The sequence below is a fragment of the Oreochromis niloticus genome, unplaced genomic scaffold, assembly GCF_001858045.2.
Source record: "Oreochromis niloticus isolate F11D_XX unplaced genomic scaffold, O_niloticus_UMD_NMBU tig00007510_pilon, whole genome shotgun sequence".
Taxonomy (NCBI): Eukaryota; Metazoa; Chordata; class Actinopteri; order Cichliformes; family Cichlidae; genus Oreochromis; species Oreochromis niloticus.
This window is the reverse complement of record NW_020328614.1, coordinates 507,658-526,060: the sequence shown is the minus strand read 5'-3', so window position 1 is coordinate 526,060 and position 18,403 is coordinate 507,658. Positions and strand designations below refer to the sequence as shown.

At 42.8% G+C, this 18,403-nt stretch overlaps 1 protein-coding gene and 1 pseudogene across 1 annotated transcript; one reads left to right on the top strand and one right to left on the bottom strand.

The window, feature by feature from the left end:
* Window positions 1–2,186: 2,186 nt before the first annotated feature.
* Window positions 2,187–4,430, top strand: LOC109196980 (class II histocompatibility antigen, B-L beta chain-like; annotated as a pseudogene).
* A 1,365-nt stretch (window positions 4,431–5,795) lies between these two features.
* Window positions 5,796–13,427, bottom strand: LOC102079244 (uncharacterized). Its single transcript, XM_013265029.3, has 6 exons — window positions 13,270–13,427; window positions 10,007–10,342; window positions 9,340–9,453; window positions 8,421–8,792; window positions 8,017–8,104; window positions 5,796–6,839 (listed from the first exon to the last, which is right to left on the bottom strand). Exons 1-6 carry the CDS (start codon window positions 13,313–13,315, stop codon window positions 6,791–6,793), a joined length of 1,005 nt encoding a protein of 334 aa, XP_013120483.1. The 5' UTR covers window positions 13,316–13,427; the 3' UTR covers window positions 5,796–6,790.
* Between the last annotated feature and the right edge of the window lie 4,976 nt (window positions 13,428–18,403).

Here is an 18,403-nt window from a genome sequence, read left to right as displayed (position 1 = left end):
GACAAATTGATCAGAATGGACTCTGGAATATTAACGTTCCTAAAACCTGGTGATGAAGTCACAGCAGAGGTTTTACAATTAAAGACTACAGTAATACCCTCCTTCAAAAAACCCCCAACATGGAGTGAGGAACAGGTAACATGCACGTGTCAGATTGCAAATGTAAGAATGCATGTATGAAGAGCAATCAGACCTTTGAAAGTCTACAAAACCCTATCACAACTTGTACCTATAAGCATGGCTCCTAAAATAGACGAGATTCTGAGGAAATGTGCTGCTAGAGAGGATTTGTTTAAATCTGTTTAATCTTGTTTAAAGGATCTCATCTGTGATACAGATGAGATCTGTTTTCATGGATGCCTGGATGTTAAACGTAATCGTTACACCTGGTAAAGCAGCAACGCTGATCATTTTATTAAAGATGAAAGAATTTAGACCGTTTTTAACTCTCAGTGATGCCGCAACGCTCGTTTGACTTTGGGACCTGAGGGGGACGGCGTTTTGGACCCCGATTGCTCCGCAAGGCTCCTGAGTACTGTAGCCGTAACGCTCCAACAATCCATCAAGCGGTGCGACTTTGTAGCTTACCAAAGTCCTACTAAAACATTTTTGACAGATTTTTATGTACCACATAAAACCAGAATTCATACATAAGGTGCACTGTCGATTTTTGAGAAAATTAAAGGATTTTAAGTGTTCCTTATAGTGTGGAAAATACAGTAAACATCCACATGCTGTAATGATGTCATATTTTACATCTAAACATATTTCTTTCTGTATGATTAGTGTCTCTGTATTTATATATGTGTATATATGGTATTCTGCTCACATTCTGTAACTTCTGTTGGTGCTATTTGGAAACCGAATTTCCCAGAGGAATCCAAAACTGTCCAAACTTGTGAAATGGACCAGTGTTGTGTCTGCACATAACAGACGACTGAGCAAAGAACCAGTCTGAAATGGTATCTGTAGGCTCTTACTTCCCAGCAGCCTGTCACACAAACACTTCATCTGTTCCCTTTTCTCTAGCTGAATCTGTTAAGAAAACACAGTTTAACATAAAACAGTATTTTTGTCCCAACAAGCTGATTTTCCAAAGAGCCGTTAGCTGAAAACTGCATATCTCAGTGTTGTGTCAGAGTGTCCTTATAAACCTGAGGAAGCAGGACAGAAGTGTGAGGCCTAAAAACTCCACAGCAGCTGAACAGGATCTAAATGATCTGACACAACAGCTGAAAGCTGATACTGTTCACTGAAGCCTCATCAGAAATGTCTCAATGCAGGACGGCTGTCAGAAGACGTTCTTAATGACGGGAGACGGGAGGAAAGGCTGAGGTCTGAAAAGGACACAAGAACTGAAGATCAGAGGAGCAGGTCTGATGGCTCCACACTGAGACTTCTGGTCCGTGTTCAGATGCTCATCCTGTTCGTGGGTTTTCTGCTCCCTGCAGATCATCTCATCTTCACTGAGAACATCCTTCAGCCATCCTCTGAAACTGTCTCCACCTGTCTGTAGCAACATGATCCTGTACAACAAGTGCTGCTGTTAACCTTTGTGATACAGTAACAAATAACACTGACACTTAGAACAAATATGTCTCTTGGTCAGAATGATTTCAGGGAACTGTTTGGCTCCGACTTCATTTTTGGACTTTTAAAATAAACAAACATGAACCTGAATGTAACGACGGCTCCAGCATCAGGTCGGTAGAAAGCTGCCAGATGTTTGGACTGATGCTGCAAACACACACAGGTGTTTTTGATAGTGAACATAATACAGATGTTTATTATCATGTAGTCTATAGTTGCATTCGCATGTCATACAGTATGATTCCACACTTTAACATCAAAGTAAAGCTGCTCTACATGTGAAACAATAACAGTAATGGATGGTCTCTGTGAACTAAATGTTACTCTGTGATGATGAAGGTATCACAGAGTTCATCCTGGTAACAGATGATGCTGTGGTCATGTGACCTGTCCTCTGAGCAGCTCTCAGTCAGACTGAGTCAGTTTGTCAGGAGAACTCAGGAACATGGCTTCATCCTTCGTCTGCCTCAGCCTCTTCTTCATCAGCCTCAGCACAGCAGGTACCACCAATACACTGATCAGTCTAATGACCAATCAACACACTGATCACTGATCCGTACAGTAAGCAATGATAGATACTGATCCTCTGATCAGTCCATGTGAGCTGGCTCAGAGATGGACAGGAAGTCACCTCTGATGTCACTTCCATTGAGGAGATGGCAAAGGTGACTGGTACTACCAGGCTGACGCCCACCTGGAGTACACACCCAGGTGAGTTGGGTCTAAGTGCAGAGCATCAGTCTTGACTAACTCTTTCTCTGGATGGCATTACCTTGGCCTCCAGTAACACTGTGAGGAACCTTGGAGTCATTTTTGACCAGGACATGTCCTTTAACGCACATATTAAACAAATATGTAAGACTGCTTTCTTCCATTTGTGCAACATCTCTAAAATTAGAAATATCCTGTCTCAGAGTGACGCTGAAAAACTAGTTCATGCATTTATTACTTCCAGGCTGGACTACTGTAATTCACTATTATCAGGATGTCCTAAAAACTCACTGAAAAGTCTTCAGCTGATCCAAAATGCTGCAGCAAGAGTCCTGACAGGGACTAGGAAGAGAGAGCAGATTTCTCCTATACCCACATAGCAAAACTGATCTGGCCCACACAATGTCCTTACACATGGCCCACATACTGCAAAGAATGACGGCCCTTTGGTGCCACAAATCTGGTTTGCCAGAGGTGGCCCACACAAAGCCAGTTGCAGACACACTGGTTGTACTGTTCTGGCCCAGAACAGTTTCAGCTCTGGCCCCAGATGTCAGCCTACCTTAACCAAGCCATGTAATAACAACATGTGCATAATAGTGCAAAAGTAACATGACAAAACTCTGTTCAGACAGTGAATGGACTCATTCTTATGCAATGCTTTTTTACTCTGCTGGATTACTCAAAGTGCTCTATATAACATGCCACATTCACCCAATCTCTCTAAACTGAGTGCTGTCTAACTACATTTACACACCTGACATGCAGACTGGAGGAGCCAAGGATCAAACCACTAACCTTCAGATCAGTAGGTGACCTGCGCTACCTCCTGAGCTACAGCCACCCGGTGGCAAGCATGAGTAAACCCTCACTAGGTTTTAGATAAAGTGTAAACTCACAAACCTGTCAAACCTGCATTTCAAATGTTGGCTACCATAGCTGTATAGTATTGCAACATGGCATTTGGATCTTCTGACTTAAATAGTAAGATAGGAACATAAATAGTGCCATCATTGCCAGACCTGGCCCACATCTGGCTGACATACACCCTGCCATGACACCAATCAGTCAGAAGTGCCAGCTTGTTGCTGGATTCGGGCCAGACCTGTTTTCTATGAGCCTGGGCATATTGCTCCTGTATTGGCTTCCCTTCACTGGCTTCCTGTTAAATCCAGAATTGAATTCAAAATCCTGCTCCTCACATACAAAGTCTTAAATAATCAGGCCCCATCTTATCTTAATGACCTTGTAGTACCATATCACCCCATTAGAGCTCAGTGGCAGGGAGTTTTTCCTTCGCACTGTCGCCAAAGTGCTTGCTCATAGGGGGTCAAATGGTTGCTGGGGTTTTCTCTGTATGTGTTATTGTTGTAGGGTCTACTGTACAATATAAAGCACCTTGGGGCGACTGTTTTTGTGATTTGGTGCCGTGTAAATAAAACTGGGTTGAACCGAATCCTCATTTTTATCATTTTTATTTTTTACATGTATTTGATGGTAAAGTAGTGGTTCAGTTCTTAGAGTGTTGTAAGAGAATCACTGATATTTGTGTGAGAGAAGAAGATCTCCTGTATGTTGGAGAACAGCAGCCTGGAGACACCTCTGATCACTGACTGGGGTAAGTACCTGCCTGTATCTACACACCTGTCTGTGCAGATGTATATAGACCTCTCTGACTTTCACCTGTGTGTCCTCAGACCCGTCCATGCCTGAGTCAGAGAGAAACAATCTCTCCATTGGAGCCTCAGGACTGATCCTGGGTCTGATCTTACCTCTGGCTGGTTTCATCTACTACAGGACGAAGGCCCGAGGTCAGACCACGACTCTCGCTCACACACCAATTCATACCTGAAACCAGTTCATTCCTGACTGAAACCAGTGTCTATGATGTGTTTTCAGAATTTGTGTATAAATCTATAATTCTGAATCACGATCTGGAGAAAGAAGAAGAGAAGAGGAGACGGACCCCACAAAGTCTTCTAAGGAGCTTGGAAAGTTTCCTTGAAGACTTTTCATCAGAGAAGCTTCTTCAGTTCTAAGAGCAGCTGGTGGAGAGTAAGTGGGTGTTAAGGTGTCTAGGAAGGATCTCCAAACTGGACTACAGATGGCAGATAGTGTGGTAAGCCTCGCCCTCTGTTCAAAGCTGGTCATTCACAGTGGACATTGATGGCTTCATTGTTTGGTTTCCTTCCAAGCTCCTTAGACTACGATGACCTGGATGACCAAGAACCTTCAAAGACATACGTAAAATAAAACAACACAAACTCTCAGCTGTGTGTTTGTTTACTTGCATAAACACATTAATGACAGACTGACTGCACATCTTACTGATGTCACAGAAACCAGTTTAACCAGAGGCAGCTCCACCTCCAGCAGGAAACAAGCTTTGACTGGATGGATGCACAGAGCTTGGACATGACTACTTCCTGAAGATGATATTAGTGTGTACTGATATGTACAGAAGAGTAGTCACATGTTACAAACACTGTTTATTTGTACAAAAATTCTCAAAAATGTGTCTTTGGATAATGAATGTTTTCAGTAATATCACCTGAGCTGCTCATTACTGAGTTCATGTTTGGAACTTTGATTTCTGTTTTTGGGGGGTTTACAGGTTTTTTTGAGGTGTGGCCTAAACCTTTGATCAGCTGTAAAACAGCAGATGTGCTTGTGTGAGTTATTGTGCCTCGTTTCCTTATGTTTTAATACATCATGTTTATGTTTCCCAGCCTGTCATGTCTGCTCTCGCTCCCTCTCTTCCACTCCTGCATCATGTTCTTCCATTTCCTGTTTTATCGTGAAGGTCTCGTGTTTCCATGTCCACTGGTTTTATCGCCATTCAGCCTCTGCAGCCTTACAGCTGTCTGAGCTCTAACCTTCTTCCTTCAAAAGATTCCTATTTCCTGTGTCAGACTAGGAGTTTCTTTCTAATTCCTTCTTTCCTTTGAATATATATCCCAGAAAATAATGCTTTTTAAAAAATGAGTTCATCGTGTATACTGTCATTAACACAACTTGATGCACAACTTCATGTGCTCAGTCTCCCCGGCTAACAAGAATCCATCTGCTTTCCCAAGTATTCCTGAAGAGGCTCCAAACAGTTTGTAGCAGTGAAGAAAGCTGAGGTGATGAGGTGCAACAAACTAACAATGCCTGTGGTAGCAAACTTCAAGGGACCGTTGATGGTGTGGCGAAGGGATATTCTGAACATTTGGTTTGGGATTACATTAATGGGCAGTAATGTTCAAATTTATAAGTTAAACTTATAATTTTTTAAAAACAGCCATCAATAAAACACAAATAGCATTTCTTCAGTTGCCTCCAACAACTGGACTTTATTAGTGTGCAGCAAAGGTGCACGAGCGCCACTTCATGATAGTCCAGTTTCTGAGGGCGGGCTGAGACGCTCTGTCAGCAGTGACGTCTCACTATGTGCGGCATGGCCCCAGCAGAGTCAGAGTAAATGTTTGCTCACATAAAAATACACATTCAGAGTCTGAGCAACAAAGTTTTTATTTTTATGTTTAAATGAAAAACAATGACACTGCTAAGTGTTACACATGAGCTGCTGTGCACTTCTACACACTGGCAAAATTACATGTAAAAAGCTCAATTCAGCATGTGGTTTACCCAACTTAGCTCCTCAGCTGGGTTTGACTAAAACTTCCCAAATGATTTTCCAAAATAAAAGACCAAAAAATAAATGAAACAAACAGAACGTAGTGCTTTCATTTTGCACGCAATAGCAATAATTGCCTAACATTCGTTTAAATAAGTCTCATCATATATTGCAGGTAGAGCGGTCACTGTGTGTGTGTGTGTGTGTGTGTGTGTGTGTGCGCGCGCGCCCTCCACTTGCATCTTTCATAATATGTATTTGACCTTTTCCCAGAGGGATGCTGGATGCCAGGATGCTGGGAAAACACCACCTGATGGAGTCAGGCAGGTTGCCCAAACCTTGCAGTCCTGTTTGGAGACACGCACACACACACAGTCTAAAGAAGCTTTATTTAAAAACACTGTGGCACAGGTGAACACCTCCACCCTCCCTGTGAGCTCAGGTGGATGTGTGAGTGAAGTTAAAGGTTCCTCTGAGAGCGTCACACTGAGCTGATCTAGCTGACCTCTGAGGACATGTTACACACAGCTTTGAGCTGATCTGAGGTCAGTCTGCAGACACAGCCAGGAGCTGAGCTCTGATTGGTCCTCTCTGACAGTGGGATGATGATGATGCTCAGTGTGAAGATCACAGAGGGGCTGCATGAACATACATGATGCTGATCCACTAACATGCAGACAGCGGATGGATCATGTGATCAATGCAGAGTCTGCGGCAGACAGAAGAAGAAACTGAGAGGACAACACTCCATCTTTAGTTCATACATGAGAGAGACAGCTTCAGCTTTTACACTGAGCTTCCTGTTTTACATCCATGGAGAAGAACGAGCTGACAGACAGCCTCCTCTTCATCATCTCCAGCTTCATCACATCAGACTGGCTGACTGTTCAGTAGATGAGATTCTCCAACGTTCTTCTTTCTGTGGACAGACAGACACAGACTGAGCTCTGGACTCTGAGTCTAAACTACACCCGCAGGTCCTCTGGTGTCCAGCAGAGGCAGCAGGGAGTCAGTTCCTATCTGGTCTTTAAGTCTGACGCCATTAGCTGCTTCAGGTTTCAAAGTCAAAGGAACACTGTGGCATCACTGAGAGTTACAAACTGTCTAAACTCTTTCTTTTTAAACTAAAACATCACTACTGCCACGTCTGTCTGTAATGGAGGCGGAGCAAACTGGATTCGGACTCCATGCCTAGTGAATGCTCACAACACAGGGGGGGCACAGTTTGTTTTGGACACCTACCTTGGCACAACACCTGGTTTGGCAGCACATAGCGAGGCTCCAGATGCTGCAAACTCCAGACCACCGACAGGTCTCGCACACAACAGCCGCTCTATCACGTGATGCACACTGCTCCAACATGCAAAGGTCACTATATTTAATGGATCGTGTTACCTTTTTTCCCCCCCGATATCCGATCCAGTAATTTAGGTCAGGATTGGACCAATACTGATGCGTAATACCGGCTCGGTCCCTCCATAGTTTATGTATATAGTATATGTGTTTAGAGAAGCTAGTGTAAGCCTAAGTCCTGCTCTGGTTCACCATGAAGAGGCCACCTGTATCCACAGGAAGCCAACGGTAAGGTGTGTCCATGGTGTGATGTGTGTGGCACAGTCATGCTGCAGTCTGTAGGACCGTCCTGCTTTAAGTCAGCCGCCATCGTTCCAGTGCCCAAGAAGAACACAGCTGCTTGAATGACTATCGTCCAGTTGCTTTGACACCATAATCACCAAATGTTTTGAGCAGCTCATCATTTATACTGGCAGACTTAGGGACTTAGCAGAAAGCCAGCATGAGCCTCACTCCCTGGACACCCCCCTCCTCTGGTAAACGTTACAGGTCCATCAGGACGAAGACAAAAAGACTTAACAGAAGTTTTTACCCACAGGCTGTCAAACACTATGATTGGAGGATAACTATGCTCTTTAAACTCATGGACATTACATTTTATTTACACATCGTATCTCTATTTATATTATAATCCAACCAACATTTCTACCTCTTTAAACTGTGTTTATTACACTAGCCCCCCCCTTTACTCACAGAGGTTGAATCAGTTATTCAGTCAAAAGCAGGGCCAAACTTGGACTTACTCTTTAGACACACGAAATGGAGGCAGAGGCTTGGAAGCCGCACTGTTGCCTCTCCCGAGTGAAGCTCTAATGGTCGTCATCAGGGGCTCTGCAGGAGAGAAACACAGCAGTGAAGCTAATGAAGCCTCAGACTGAAGCTCAGGTCACCCTGTTGTCATGTGTTGGTGGATCAGTGGGTCAGAGGTGTCTCTCACTGCTGGATGACAGTTACCCAGCATGCCTCTGGGGTCACACTGTGTGTGCGCAGATGATGGTTGTGACTGTTTAAGCATGTTAAAGATGATCCCTGCAGTCAGTACTGTCACAGTAAATGGTGTCAGTATGAAACTTCATGTAGAAACTGTTTAAATAAATATGTGTGAGCCATCAGCAGCTGCTGTCAGCTCACACTCTCTCACACTGACCTCTGACCAGGAGCGGCACTAGCTTGAGTTTCATGGTGTTCACAGCCTTGTCGTGGATGATGCAGAGGTAAACTCCTCCATCTGCACAGACGGGGTTCCTCAGGGTCAGACTGAGGTCAACTTCAGACCGATTCAGCTGGTCTGTCTTCTTCTCCTTGGGTGGGAATGACTCCATCTCTGCGCGCTCTCTGTAATCTTTATGCTGTTGGTCATGTTTGATATGACCGTTCTCAAACACACACACCATCTTGTTTTCATTCGTCACAAAGATCCACTCCACTTTGAGAACCTCACCCAGACAGCATGTGTGTGTGTAGGGCAGCAGGACAGACGGCGCCCCCTCCATCACCTCCAGTGGTGTCAGCTGACCCACTGTGGGACAGAGCACAGGGACAGACTGAACCACAGCACAGGTAACAGGTTAACCAGCTGTTAGATTCATTCAGCCTCCATCAACTTCTCCACCCGTGACCATCACATTAACAGCCTGTTACCATGGTAACACCTCAGCTCACCATCATGTCATCAGTCATTAATTTCATATCATAATAGTAATAAACTGACAAATGATTTCAGTTTGTAATCTGATAAAAATAAATAATTTATAATAATTTAACAGAAACAATAATGCAGGTTTGGTTTTACTCTGGCTGTGCTTTTATTTTGAAACATCAGGGGTTGTGTCCATGGAAACAGTAGCTCATGCATCTGAACCACAGACTAACGCTGCTGTTGGACCTGGCTACCACATTACCTCCACCTAACCACCTAACAGCCAATCAGCTACTGTTTGATGATGTCTTTCAGGCTGATTGGACGTACAGGAGCTGACAGGTGTGTGTGTTCATGTGTGGAGGTCAAAGGTCACAGACTAGTTGCAGTCCACAGCAGAGTGAATGTCAGTCCCACACAGCCTCACCTGTCATGAGCTTCTCTCTTTCTTTCACACGATACAGGAGGAAAAAAATGACAGCACCGAGGAGAAGCACAGGAACCAGGACAGCTGGGAGGACTTTGGGCCAGACAGGACGTTCTGTAAGGAACACAAAGAAGCAGAACATCATCCTGTATGACCTCTGACCTCTAATCATGTTCTTCTATTTGACCTTCTAGCTGAGCGCTGCTGAACCACATAGACCTGTTTAACCAGTCAGTGACCAGCGTCTGTGCTGCTGATCAATAATGAGTCAGTGTGAGGCTGCTGATGGTTCTTCATCACTCTAACAGAACATGAAGCAGCACAGACGTCCTCTGTCTGTGACTCCATCTTCTCTGGACCTGACCTTTGACCTCATCAGGGTCAGATCCACAGCTGGAGTGAGGGGTCTGAAGCTCTGTGACTAACGAGGTCACACAGACTGTTCATCAGCATCCACCTTGTGTTACAGGTGGATGCTGATGTCACAGAGAGCTAGAGCAATGATATACTTATTAAGGTTTCCATGGAAACACAAACCTGCCTAAGTCTCTTCTGTGTAACTGAACGTGTTTACATATGTGAAATATTTCATGTTACTGAACATTATCTTTCTGAATGTGTGTGATATGATTCAGTGTGACCTTTGACCTGAACTTGCAGCACTGACCTTTGACCTTCAGCTGGGCTTGAGTTTTCTCCTTGTCCTCTCCATGGATGCGGGTGGCACAGGTGTAGTTTCCACTGTCAGTGAACGTGGGGTTCCTCAGAGTGAGGCTGAGGTCTCCAGTCTGCAGGGCGTCGGCTCTCATTGATGTTCGATGTTCGTAACGCTTGTTTTGGTTGATAAGATCATCTTTTCCCTCCACGATGGCGTGAACGATCTGAGAAGTCAGATCTTCACGTTTCCACACAACTGAATGATTCTTAGGAACAACAATCTTACAGGGCAGCAGGACAGACTTCTCCCCCTCATACACCTCCACCCCTGAGGCATGCTGGGACACTGAGGACACAAACACAAGTTTAATCAGTGTGGTTTCCATGGTAACCTGACAATGTGAGCAGGTGAACAATTACCTGCAGCTCAGTGTGGGGCTGAGAGGAGGAGATGTGAGGAGAAATATGACACTAAAAAAATGAGTAAATGTGAGCTTCTTGAGAGAGACGAGCAGTTGAGTGTGTGAACACGTCTGTGCTGATCAGCATCATCATACATGCTGAATGTGTCCTCATAAACACGTGATGTTTGATAAAGACTTCGTGTGTGTGTGTGTGTGTGTGTGTGTGTGAGGGAGAAACCGTGTGCACTGATGGGAATCTGGAACGTCTCCAGGACAGGAAGCTGTTCGTGTCTCTGTGTAGACTCAGTTAGTAAACTGTGCACCCACAGGTCTGTTACACTTGCAGATGTTCTGTCTGCTGGAACATCTGGAGCATAGCTGATGTTCTGCAGGCTGTGAACAGAAGCTCTGACACCAGCAGCTTCCAACCTGCAATCAGCTGCAGCTCCACCCTCCTCCTGTCACAGTAAACTGCACAGAGGGGAGGAGCTGCTGAGGTCAGCAGGTCAAACAGATGTGCAGCACTCGCAAACACACCAGCAGCTCCAGATGTTTGATGAAGCGCAACTTAGGGGTGGGCGATATATACGATATACGATAGAAACGATATAAATTTGGCCAACGATAGAGATTTTGACTATACCGCTCTATCGCGATAGCGCATGTTGGTGATGTCATCAAGCTGCGCCTGTTTTGGTCGAAAGCATCGCAGCAGCTACAACCATTATCATCTGCAAATTATGCCGGGCGACTGTCATAGCAAAGAGATGAAGCACTTTTGAAATATGGGGAAAGCCAAAAACTGCGCTTCCTCCACTTCTGTACCATTGATTCATTAATGTTGAATTCTCTCGCAGCTGCTCTCTTCCCATGTTGTTGCAGTATATTAATAACTAACCTCGTATTGTGGATGAATAATCTCAGTTGTTCTCCTGACTGAAGTTTGGTCCGTGTATAGCATCCTGCTATGCGATTGCATTTGTCCCTAACCACCAGAATCCCTCACGTTAACTTTTATCGAGTGCAAAAAAAGTTGGCTTTCATCCTCCAGCTTCACTGTGTTTATGTTATGCTAACATAGCTGTGTCGCTAGCAATCACTTAGCACAACATTATATACCAGGTAGCCCAACTTCAGTAACCCTGCAAACGCCACTGCACAGTTTAGTTTTCTGTCTTCATTTATGTTGGAAGTGGTAGCAGAGCTGTACCTTTTAATTAGTTTCAAAGATCTCTCAGTCAGAACATGCTATGTCATGTTTAGGTGGAAACTAGCGAGCTAACTTCCTGTTAACTTCTAACTCTGTTAAATTTGATAAATTCTGTTTTCATGGATGTCTGGATGTTAAACTTAATTGTTACACCTGTTAAAGCAGCAACGCTGATCATTTTATTAAAGATGAAAGAATTTAGACCGTTTTTAACTCTCAGTATTCGTTTGATTTGGGACCTGAAGATGACGGAGTTTTGGACCCAGATTATTCCGCAAAGCTCCTCACTATGGCAGCCGTATGCTCTGACAATCCATCAAAACATTTTTTTAACAGATTTCTGCACGCCAAAATCGGTTCGAGGTCAGATAGCACAACCAGAATTCATACATAACACACACTCAATTTTTGAGAAAATTAAAGGATTTTAAGTTTGACTTATAGTGTGGAAAATACGTTTTACAGAAGAAAAGCGTATATCGCGATATATATCGTTACCGCACGTGCTTCAAACTATATCGCGATATGGATTTTAGGCCATATCGCTCAGCCCTAGCACAACTCCATCAGCTTCCTGACACAGGACGTGGCTCACACTGCGAGTTCCGCCCAAACATGGCGCCCACAGGACATAACGTAAATCACCAAGAGCAGCTGTGTGTGTGTGTGTGTGTGTGTGTGTGTGTTACACAAAGAGCAGTGTGTGTATGTAAGCTGCTCTGAGCCTCGCGCGTTGGTGACACATTTACAGATATGATCAGAGAAAAGAAGCGCGGTCACGATAGCGGCGGGTTAAAAATCTTTGCGCGTTTACATCAGTATTTACGGCTCCGCGTGTAGACGCAAACGGGGAATTCATGGTGCGTTTATGTACCGTTCGTAAGTAAGTTTAGCAGGAAAGCTTCTCTTCCAACTGTATCTCTAGTAAATGGACAACACTCACAAATATTGATAATAATGCTAATAATCATAACCACTGTTTGTCCCACTCTCAAATTTGATTAACTGGAAATTGTCTTGTAACAGGTTAAGGTAATGACATGTTAGCATAAAATCATTAAACAGACACCAAAAAATGATTTCACAAAGAATCAACAAGTACAGATACTGTCAGTAAACTTCAGCTTTCTAATAAATATATGATCCTTATTCCAGTAAAATATTTTACCTGTGTGGCATCAGGAGATGGATTAACTTTGTTATAACTTTATTACTGTTTGTTATTATTTTGAAAACAGCATCTAATCCCTCAGTGTGGACGCTGCTCTAAGAACAGTACTGACAGACTTATACATCTTAAAAATAAAGGAAGAAGCTACTCTCAGCTTCTTCCTCACCACAGCATGCAGCACTGTATGTTTGATCTACACAGGATGATTTTCTCGATGCAAACCCAGGACAGGTTCGTGTCTCTGGCTGGAACTGACGCAGTGGCGTTTTATTAACCACTACATCGTAGGAAGGCTGATTTTCAAAATAAGAGCAAATGAAGAAAACATCGCCTTTTTGAAACCTCCATAGATGTCTGGGTTTACACAAATGCACCACAAAGTCGCCCTTGTTACCGTACTATGCGATATAGATGCCCAAGCACTTTTTAAGACTCGTTAGCTCCCAGCTCCTCTCCCGTGAGTGTCCGCGGTGAGAAAGAAATCTTACCGAAAGCGAGGATCACAAACAGCACACACATCTTCATCTTCATCATGAAGGAAATCCAGCTGATCGCCTTTAATCTCTCTGAACTAACCCTGCGGCCACATCGCGCTCCTCCGTCTCCGCTGACGTACAAGTAAGAAGTAGTTTTTCTGTTTACACCGGAAGAGAATCTGAACCATCGGGGCATCAAATGACACTTTCAAAATAAAAGATTATTTTGAACGCGTCTATTTCACAAAAATTAGAAAGACGTCAGTGGGTTTAATCTTGGAAGTAACTGATCAGCAGGTAGTACATGATAGAAGGTAGAATGACTCTTAAAAAAGAAGCCTGGTTTCAAGAAAGGACAGAAAGGCGGGTGGAAATTAAACTCAAGATGTCTACATGAAACAAACTGCTAGTTTACTTCATCTTTAACAGTAAATATTGTGTTTGTGTTATTTTAGCTAACATGTACTCAATGTAGGCAGAACTTTTATACACATGTGTACAAAATCACTTACCTTCTACCTGCTGCCACCAGTGTTGGACAATTACTTTGAAAAAGTAATTAATTATATCCCAAAAGGTTGATTGTGTTCATCTGGACGAAGTATTTTCAGTGGGAGAAACATTTCTGACCTCCCAGTCCATTGTTCATTCAGTGGGCTGGTTTCAGTTATTGTGCAAATGTCCTGTTTATAAGGTTGGAAACCTGCAGTAAGCTGATAATGAACAAGTCACCTGATGATGACGAAATGTTTCTCCCATTGAAAATAGAAGACTGACTGACTGAAACCAGCTCACTGAATGAACAATGGGCTGTGAGGTCAGTTCGTTGATCATTAATATGCAAATTGTCATGACCATTGATCAATGGCCCTGAATACCATTCACAGACTTGGGGAATGCTTTTTTTTATGGACTGGAGCATGTTCTTAACAGCTTCAGAACATCATCCTCATCATCACATCTACAGTGCATTCAAAATTTAAAGCAAACTTAACTCGCTCTAACAATAGCTGAAACTTCCCATTTAGCGAATATTGTGAAATCTGAATATCTGTTTCTTTTAACTTGTGATCAGTATTGAAATGGAAAGAAATGTTTGCATCAGTTACAACACTTCTGTCATGGTCTGTGCAATCAGACTGTGTGGAGAGAATAATGTGGATCAAGGGCGTAGATTTGGTTTTGGCATTGGTGGGGACGGATGATTCAACCACTGAACCCTGCCCTGTCTCTTCTTTTTCCCCTTTTTGTCTTTGCTTCTTGATAAAAAAGGAGAAATATACTTGCCTACATATGCTATTCTACACCCTTTTAAACCATTCAAAATCACAATTCATAGTTTTATATGTGAATTATATAATGTTAAATTACTATTAAACAAATGACTAAGTATTTTAGACTTTAGTTTACTTCAGCCATATTCCATATAAATCAGGTATCATACAAAAATAAAAATAGTTTCAAATACAGTCATGACAATAAAAGAATATGACTTTAAGGACTTAACAACATTACTTCAGTTATAGTACACCAACATCTCTTACACATTAGCACTAAGGGAACACTGAATGACCTGGTAGTTTTTGTCCATAAAACTACTCATCTAAGATTACCACAAAGTAAAAGATCTCTCAGCAAAATTATGCAACATTTTAGGCACTATTGCCCCAATCAAGTCAGTGAGCTGGGATTTTTTATTCTAAACATGAACTACTGTTACAGCAACAGACATGGACTACTGGTGCCCCACACAACAACTCAATGTCCACCATGTGAAGGAGCCAAACACATGCCTGCTCCTCTCGTTAACTGAGATAAACTGCTGGCATATTTGTTTTACATCTATACTGTCCAGTCTCTCCTGGTGGACATGGCAACACATTATTCATGGTTACATACGATTTTAGACTGATGTGGGCCAAAGCCTCGCACATACTTGCCAACATTGAGACCTCAGAATTAGGGAGACATTCAAAAGGGCTGTGGGGGGGGGGACATACATATACATACAAAATATTTGAATTTTACAGTGTTTACTTATTGGATTAAATAAGTTAAATGTCACCGTTATTATTGTCCAGCCGGAAACAGGCTGGGGGTGTCCAAATTCAGAGGCTGCATCCACCTGAGGACCTGGCCTTCGCAGTCTAAGTGGGCCGGGTCCTCCGAAAGCTGGGCAGACCGGAAATGAGCGACTGTGAAATTGGACGGGCTAGCCTTCAGAATTACGCCACCTCTGCCGTCTGCTCCTTGCTGTCTAAAATACAGGGTGGGCCATTTATATGGATACACCGTAATAAAATGGGAATGGTTGGTGATATTAAAGTCCTGTTTGTGGCACATTAGTATATGTGAGGGGGCAAACTCCTCAAGATGGGTGGTGACCATGGTGGCCATTTAGAAGTCGGCCATCTTGGATACAACTTTTGTTTTTTCAATAGGAAGAGGGCCATGTGACACATCAAACTTATTGGTAATGTCACAAGAAAAACAATGGTGTGCTTGGTTTCAACGTAACTTTGTTCTTTCATGAGTTATTTACATGTTTCTCTTTGTTCACAGCCATTGACATGTCGAAGAGGTTAACACGTGAGGAGCGGATCGAAATTGTGTTGATATCTGGTGAACGCAGTAACCGGGTCATTGCAGCAGATTTCAATGCAAGACACCCTACGAGACCACCCATCTCCCATGCTACAGTTAGCAAACTGCTTGCTAAGTTTCATGAAACTGGTTCAGTGTTGGATTTGCCAAAATGTGGACGCAAGAAAACTGTCACTAATGAAGAAACATCAGTGGCTGTCCTAGCTTCATTCAGCAAGAGCCCACAGCGTAGCACTCGCCGCATGTCACTGGAGAGTGGCATTAGTCGAACATCCCTTCGGCAGATATTAGCTACTCACAAATGGCACCCTTACAAACTCCAGCTACTGCAGCATCTCAACGAGGATGACCCAGATCGGCACACAGAATTTGCAGAATGGGCAAAATAAAAATTGGAACAGGACCCTCAGTTCACGCAGAAGATTTTGTTCAGTGATGAGGCAAACTTTTATGTGAATGGTGAAGTTAACAAACAAAACCACGGCTATTGGTCTGACACTAACCCACATTGGATGGATCCCTCCAAGACTGTTGGAACAACAAAAGTGATGGTTTGGTGTGGTATATGGGGTACAACGATAGTGGGTCCATTCTTCATCAATGGAAACCTCAAGGCCACTGGATATTTGAAATTGCTACATGATGATGTGTTTCCCTCTTTATGCACTGAAGCTGGCAGGTTCCCCGAGTTTTTCCAGCAAGATGGTGCACCACCACATTATGGGTGCCAGGTCCGAGCATTCCTAGATGAACAGTTTCCTGGAAAGTGGATTGGTCGTCGTGGGCGAGTTGAATGACCCCCAAGGTCTCCCGATCTGACCCCCTTAGACTTTTATCTTTGGGGTCATCTGAAGGCAATTGTCTATGGTGTGAAGATACGAGATGTGCAGCACCTGAAACTACGGATACTGGATGCCTGTGATGTGTTTGACGTTTATTCAGCTGTGTGAAAACCCCGGAGGAACCCTCCCAAGGGATTAATAAAGGTTTATTTAATCTAATCTAATCTAATAACTTTAATCTCAGCCAAACTGATTTCATCACGAACAAATAAAACACTGAAAAAGGCCAAACAATAACATGTTTAAGTTATTTGAAGTTTACACAGCTACATTCTCACCTGAAAATATGTTAAAAGTTTATTTTGTGACCCAGAAAGAGTAATAAGAGTAATATTAAAACTAAGTAGCTGCAGTAGTAGTAGCCATTTTTGGAAACTGGAATTGGCTGAGCCAATCTGGGATATGGTTTTTCAATTTTGTTGTCCGGGTGGAAAATCGGGAGAAATTGGGGAGAATGGTGGCTCCGGGAGATTTTCGGGAGGGGCACTGAAATGCATAGCCTGTAACGTTATTATGACGGACACATTTTATGAGTGAACTTGACTTTAAGTGACTTACAGGTTTCTTTGGAAAAATACTTTCTTATATCCAGGTTCTTCCTTTGTGCTGCCGTCCTCCTCTCCTCCTTACAGGTCCTTGCAGCGCAGGCTTGCCGCTGCTAAAAGTAAACAGAGCTCCCTGAAAGGCGCAGCCAATCACATTGGCCATATTTGTCACATGAGGTAAGACTCCAGTAGAGAACGTAATCTAACTCTTTCTGCACCGCTGGGTGAATGAGACGTTGACAGATCGTTTTTTTTCTTTCTATCGGGTTTGTTTTTCTTTACTCGAAGAGATCAAATTATTGGTGGGGACAATCATTCCCGGGATTTGTGGAGAGTTTTCATGGTAACAGATAGCAAACCACTGATTATTCTACTGGAAGATACAGAGCCAGCAAAGAAAGAGGAGGTTCTGTCGTGTGGGAGTATTTTGAGTTGACTTTGGTCAGTCAGGTGGGTTTGCTAGCTTTGTGTTCTTGTTGTTCGCTTTTGTTTTGTGTGTTTGATTTATCTGAAAATGTGAAAAACCTTAAATGTCTGAACAAAACAAAAATCTGCTTTTGATAATATAAATATCATTAAATAACTTTAACACATTTCCGTTTGACTTGAATTTAACAAAATGAAAAAAATATGTATTTTTAAAATAATCTTAAAATGTTATTCTGAAAAATGTGAAGCAATTCAATGTGTTTATTCTTTTTATCTGGTAGTCTGTGGGAACCAGGAAAACTGTACACCTGCATCTATACAGTTTCTGCACTCCAGCGTCTTCTGTTCATGTGAGAGGATTTTCTCTGAGGTCGGAGAAATTATCTACAAGAAAAGACACTCAGCCATCGCACAGTGGAACAAATTCTTTTCTTAAATAAAAATGAAAAAGGGTTACCTTAAATACATCATGTTTTACTTTAGACGTTCAAAAGCATTTTCCCTTTCCGGTTCACAATCAGTTCGACCCCCAGGCCAAAAATATGTAGAAGAAAATTGGCCTAATATCATATTTATAAACATACCTGTCCAACTGTCCAGTGATTAATTGCGTAAGTACATGGAGGCAGGACCTCACAGCTGAAGCATACTCCATAATGTGTTGTACATTATAATGTGTATATTATATGTGTTTTTTATGTATTGTATTTACCAACATCAAGAAGT

Bases quoted from the DNA above. Each gene is read 5' to 3' on its own strand.
- LOC102079244 (XM_013265029.3), bottom strand. From the start codon at position 13,315: ATGATGAAGATGAAGATGTGTGTGCTGTTTGTGATCCTCGCTTTCG. The intron at 10,343-13,269 runs GTAAGATTTCTT...TTGTGTCCTCAG, and splicing joins GTTTGTGATCCTCGCTTTCG to TGTCCCAGCATGCCTCAGGG. The intron at 9,454-10,006 runs GTCAGTGCTGCA...TGTTCCTTACAG, and splicing joins AGCCCAGCTGAAGGTCAAAG to AACGTCCTGTCTGGCCCAAA.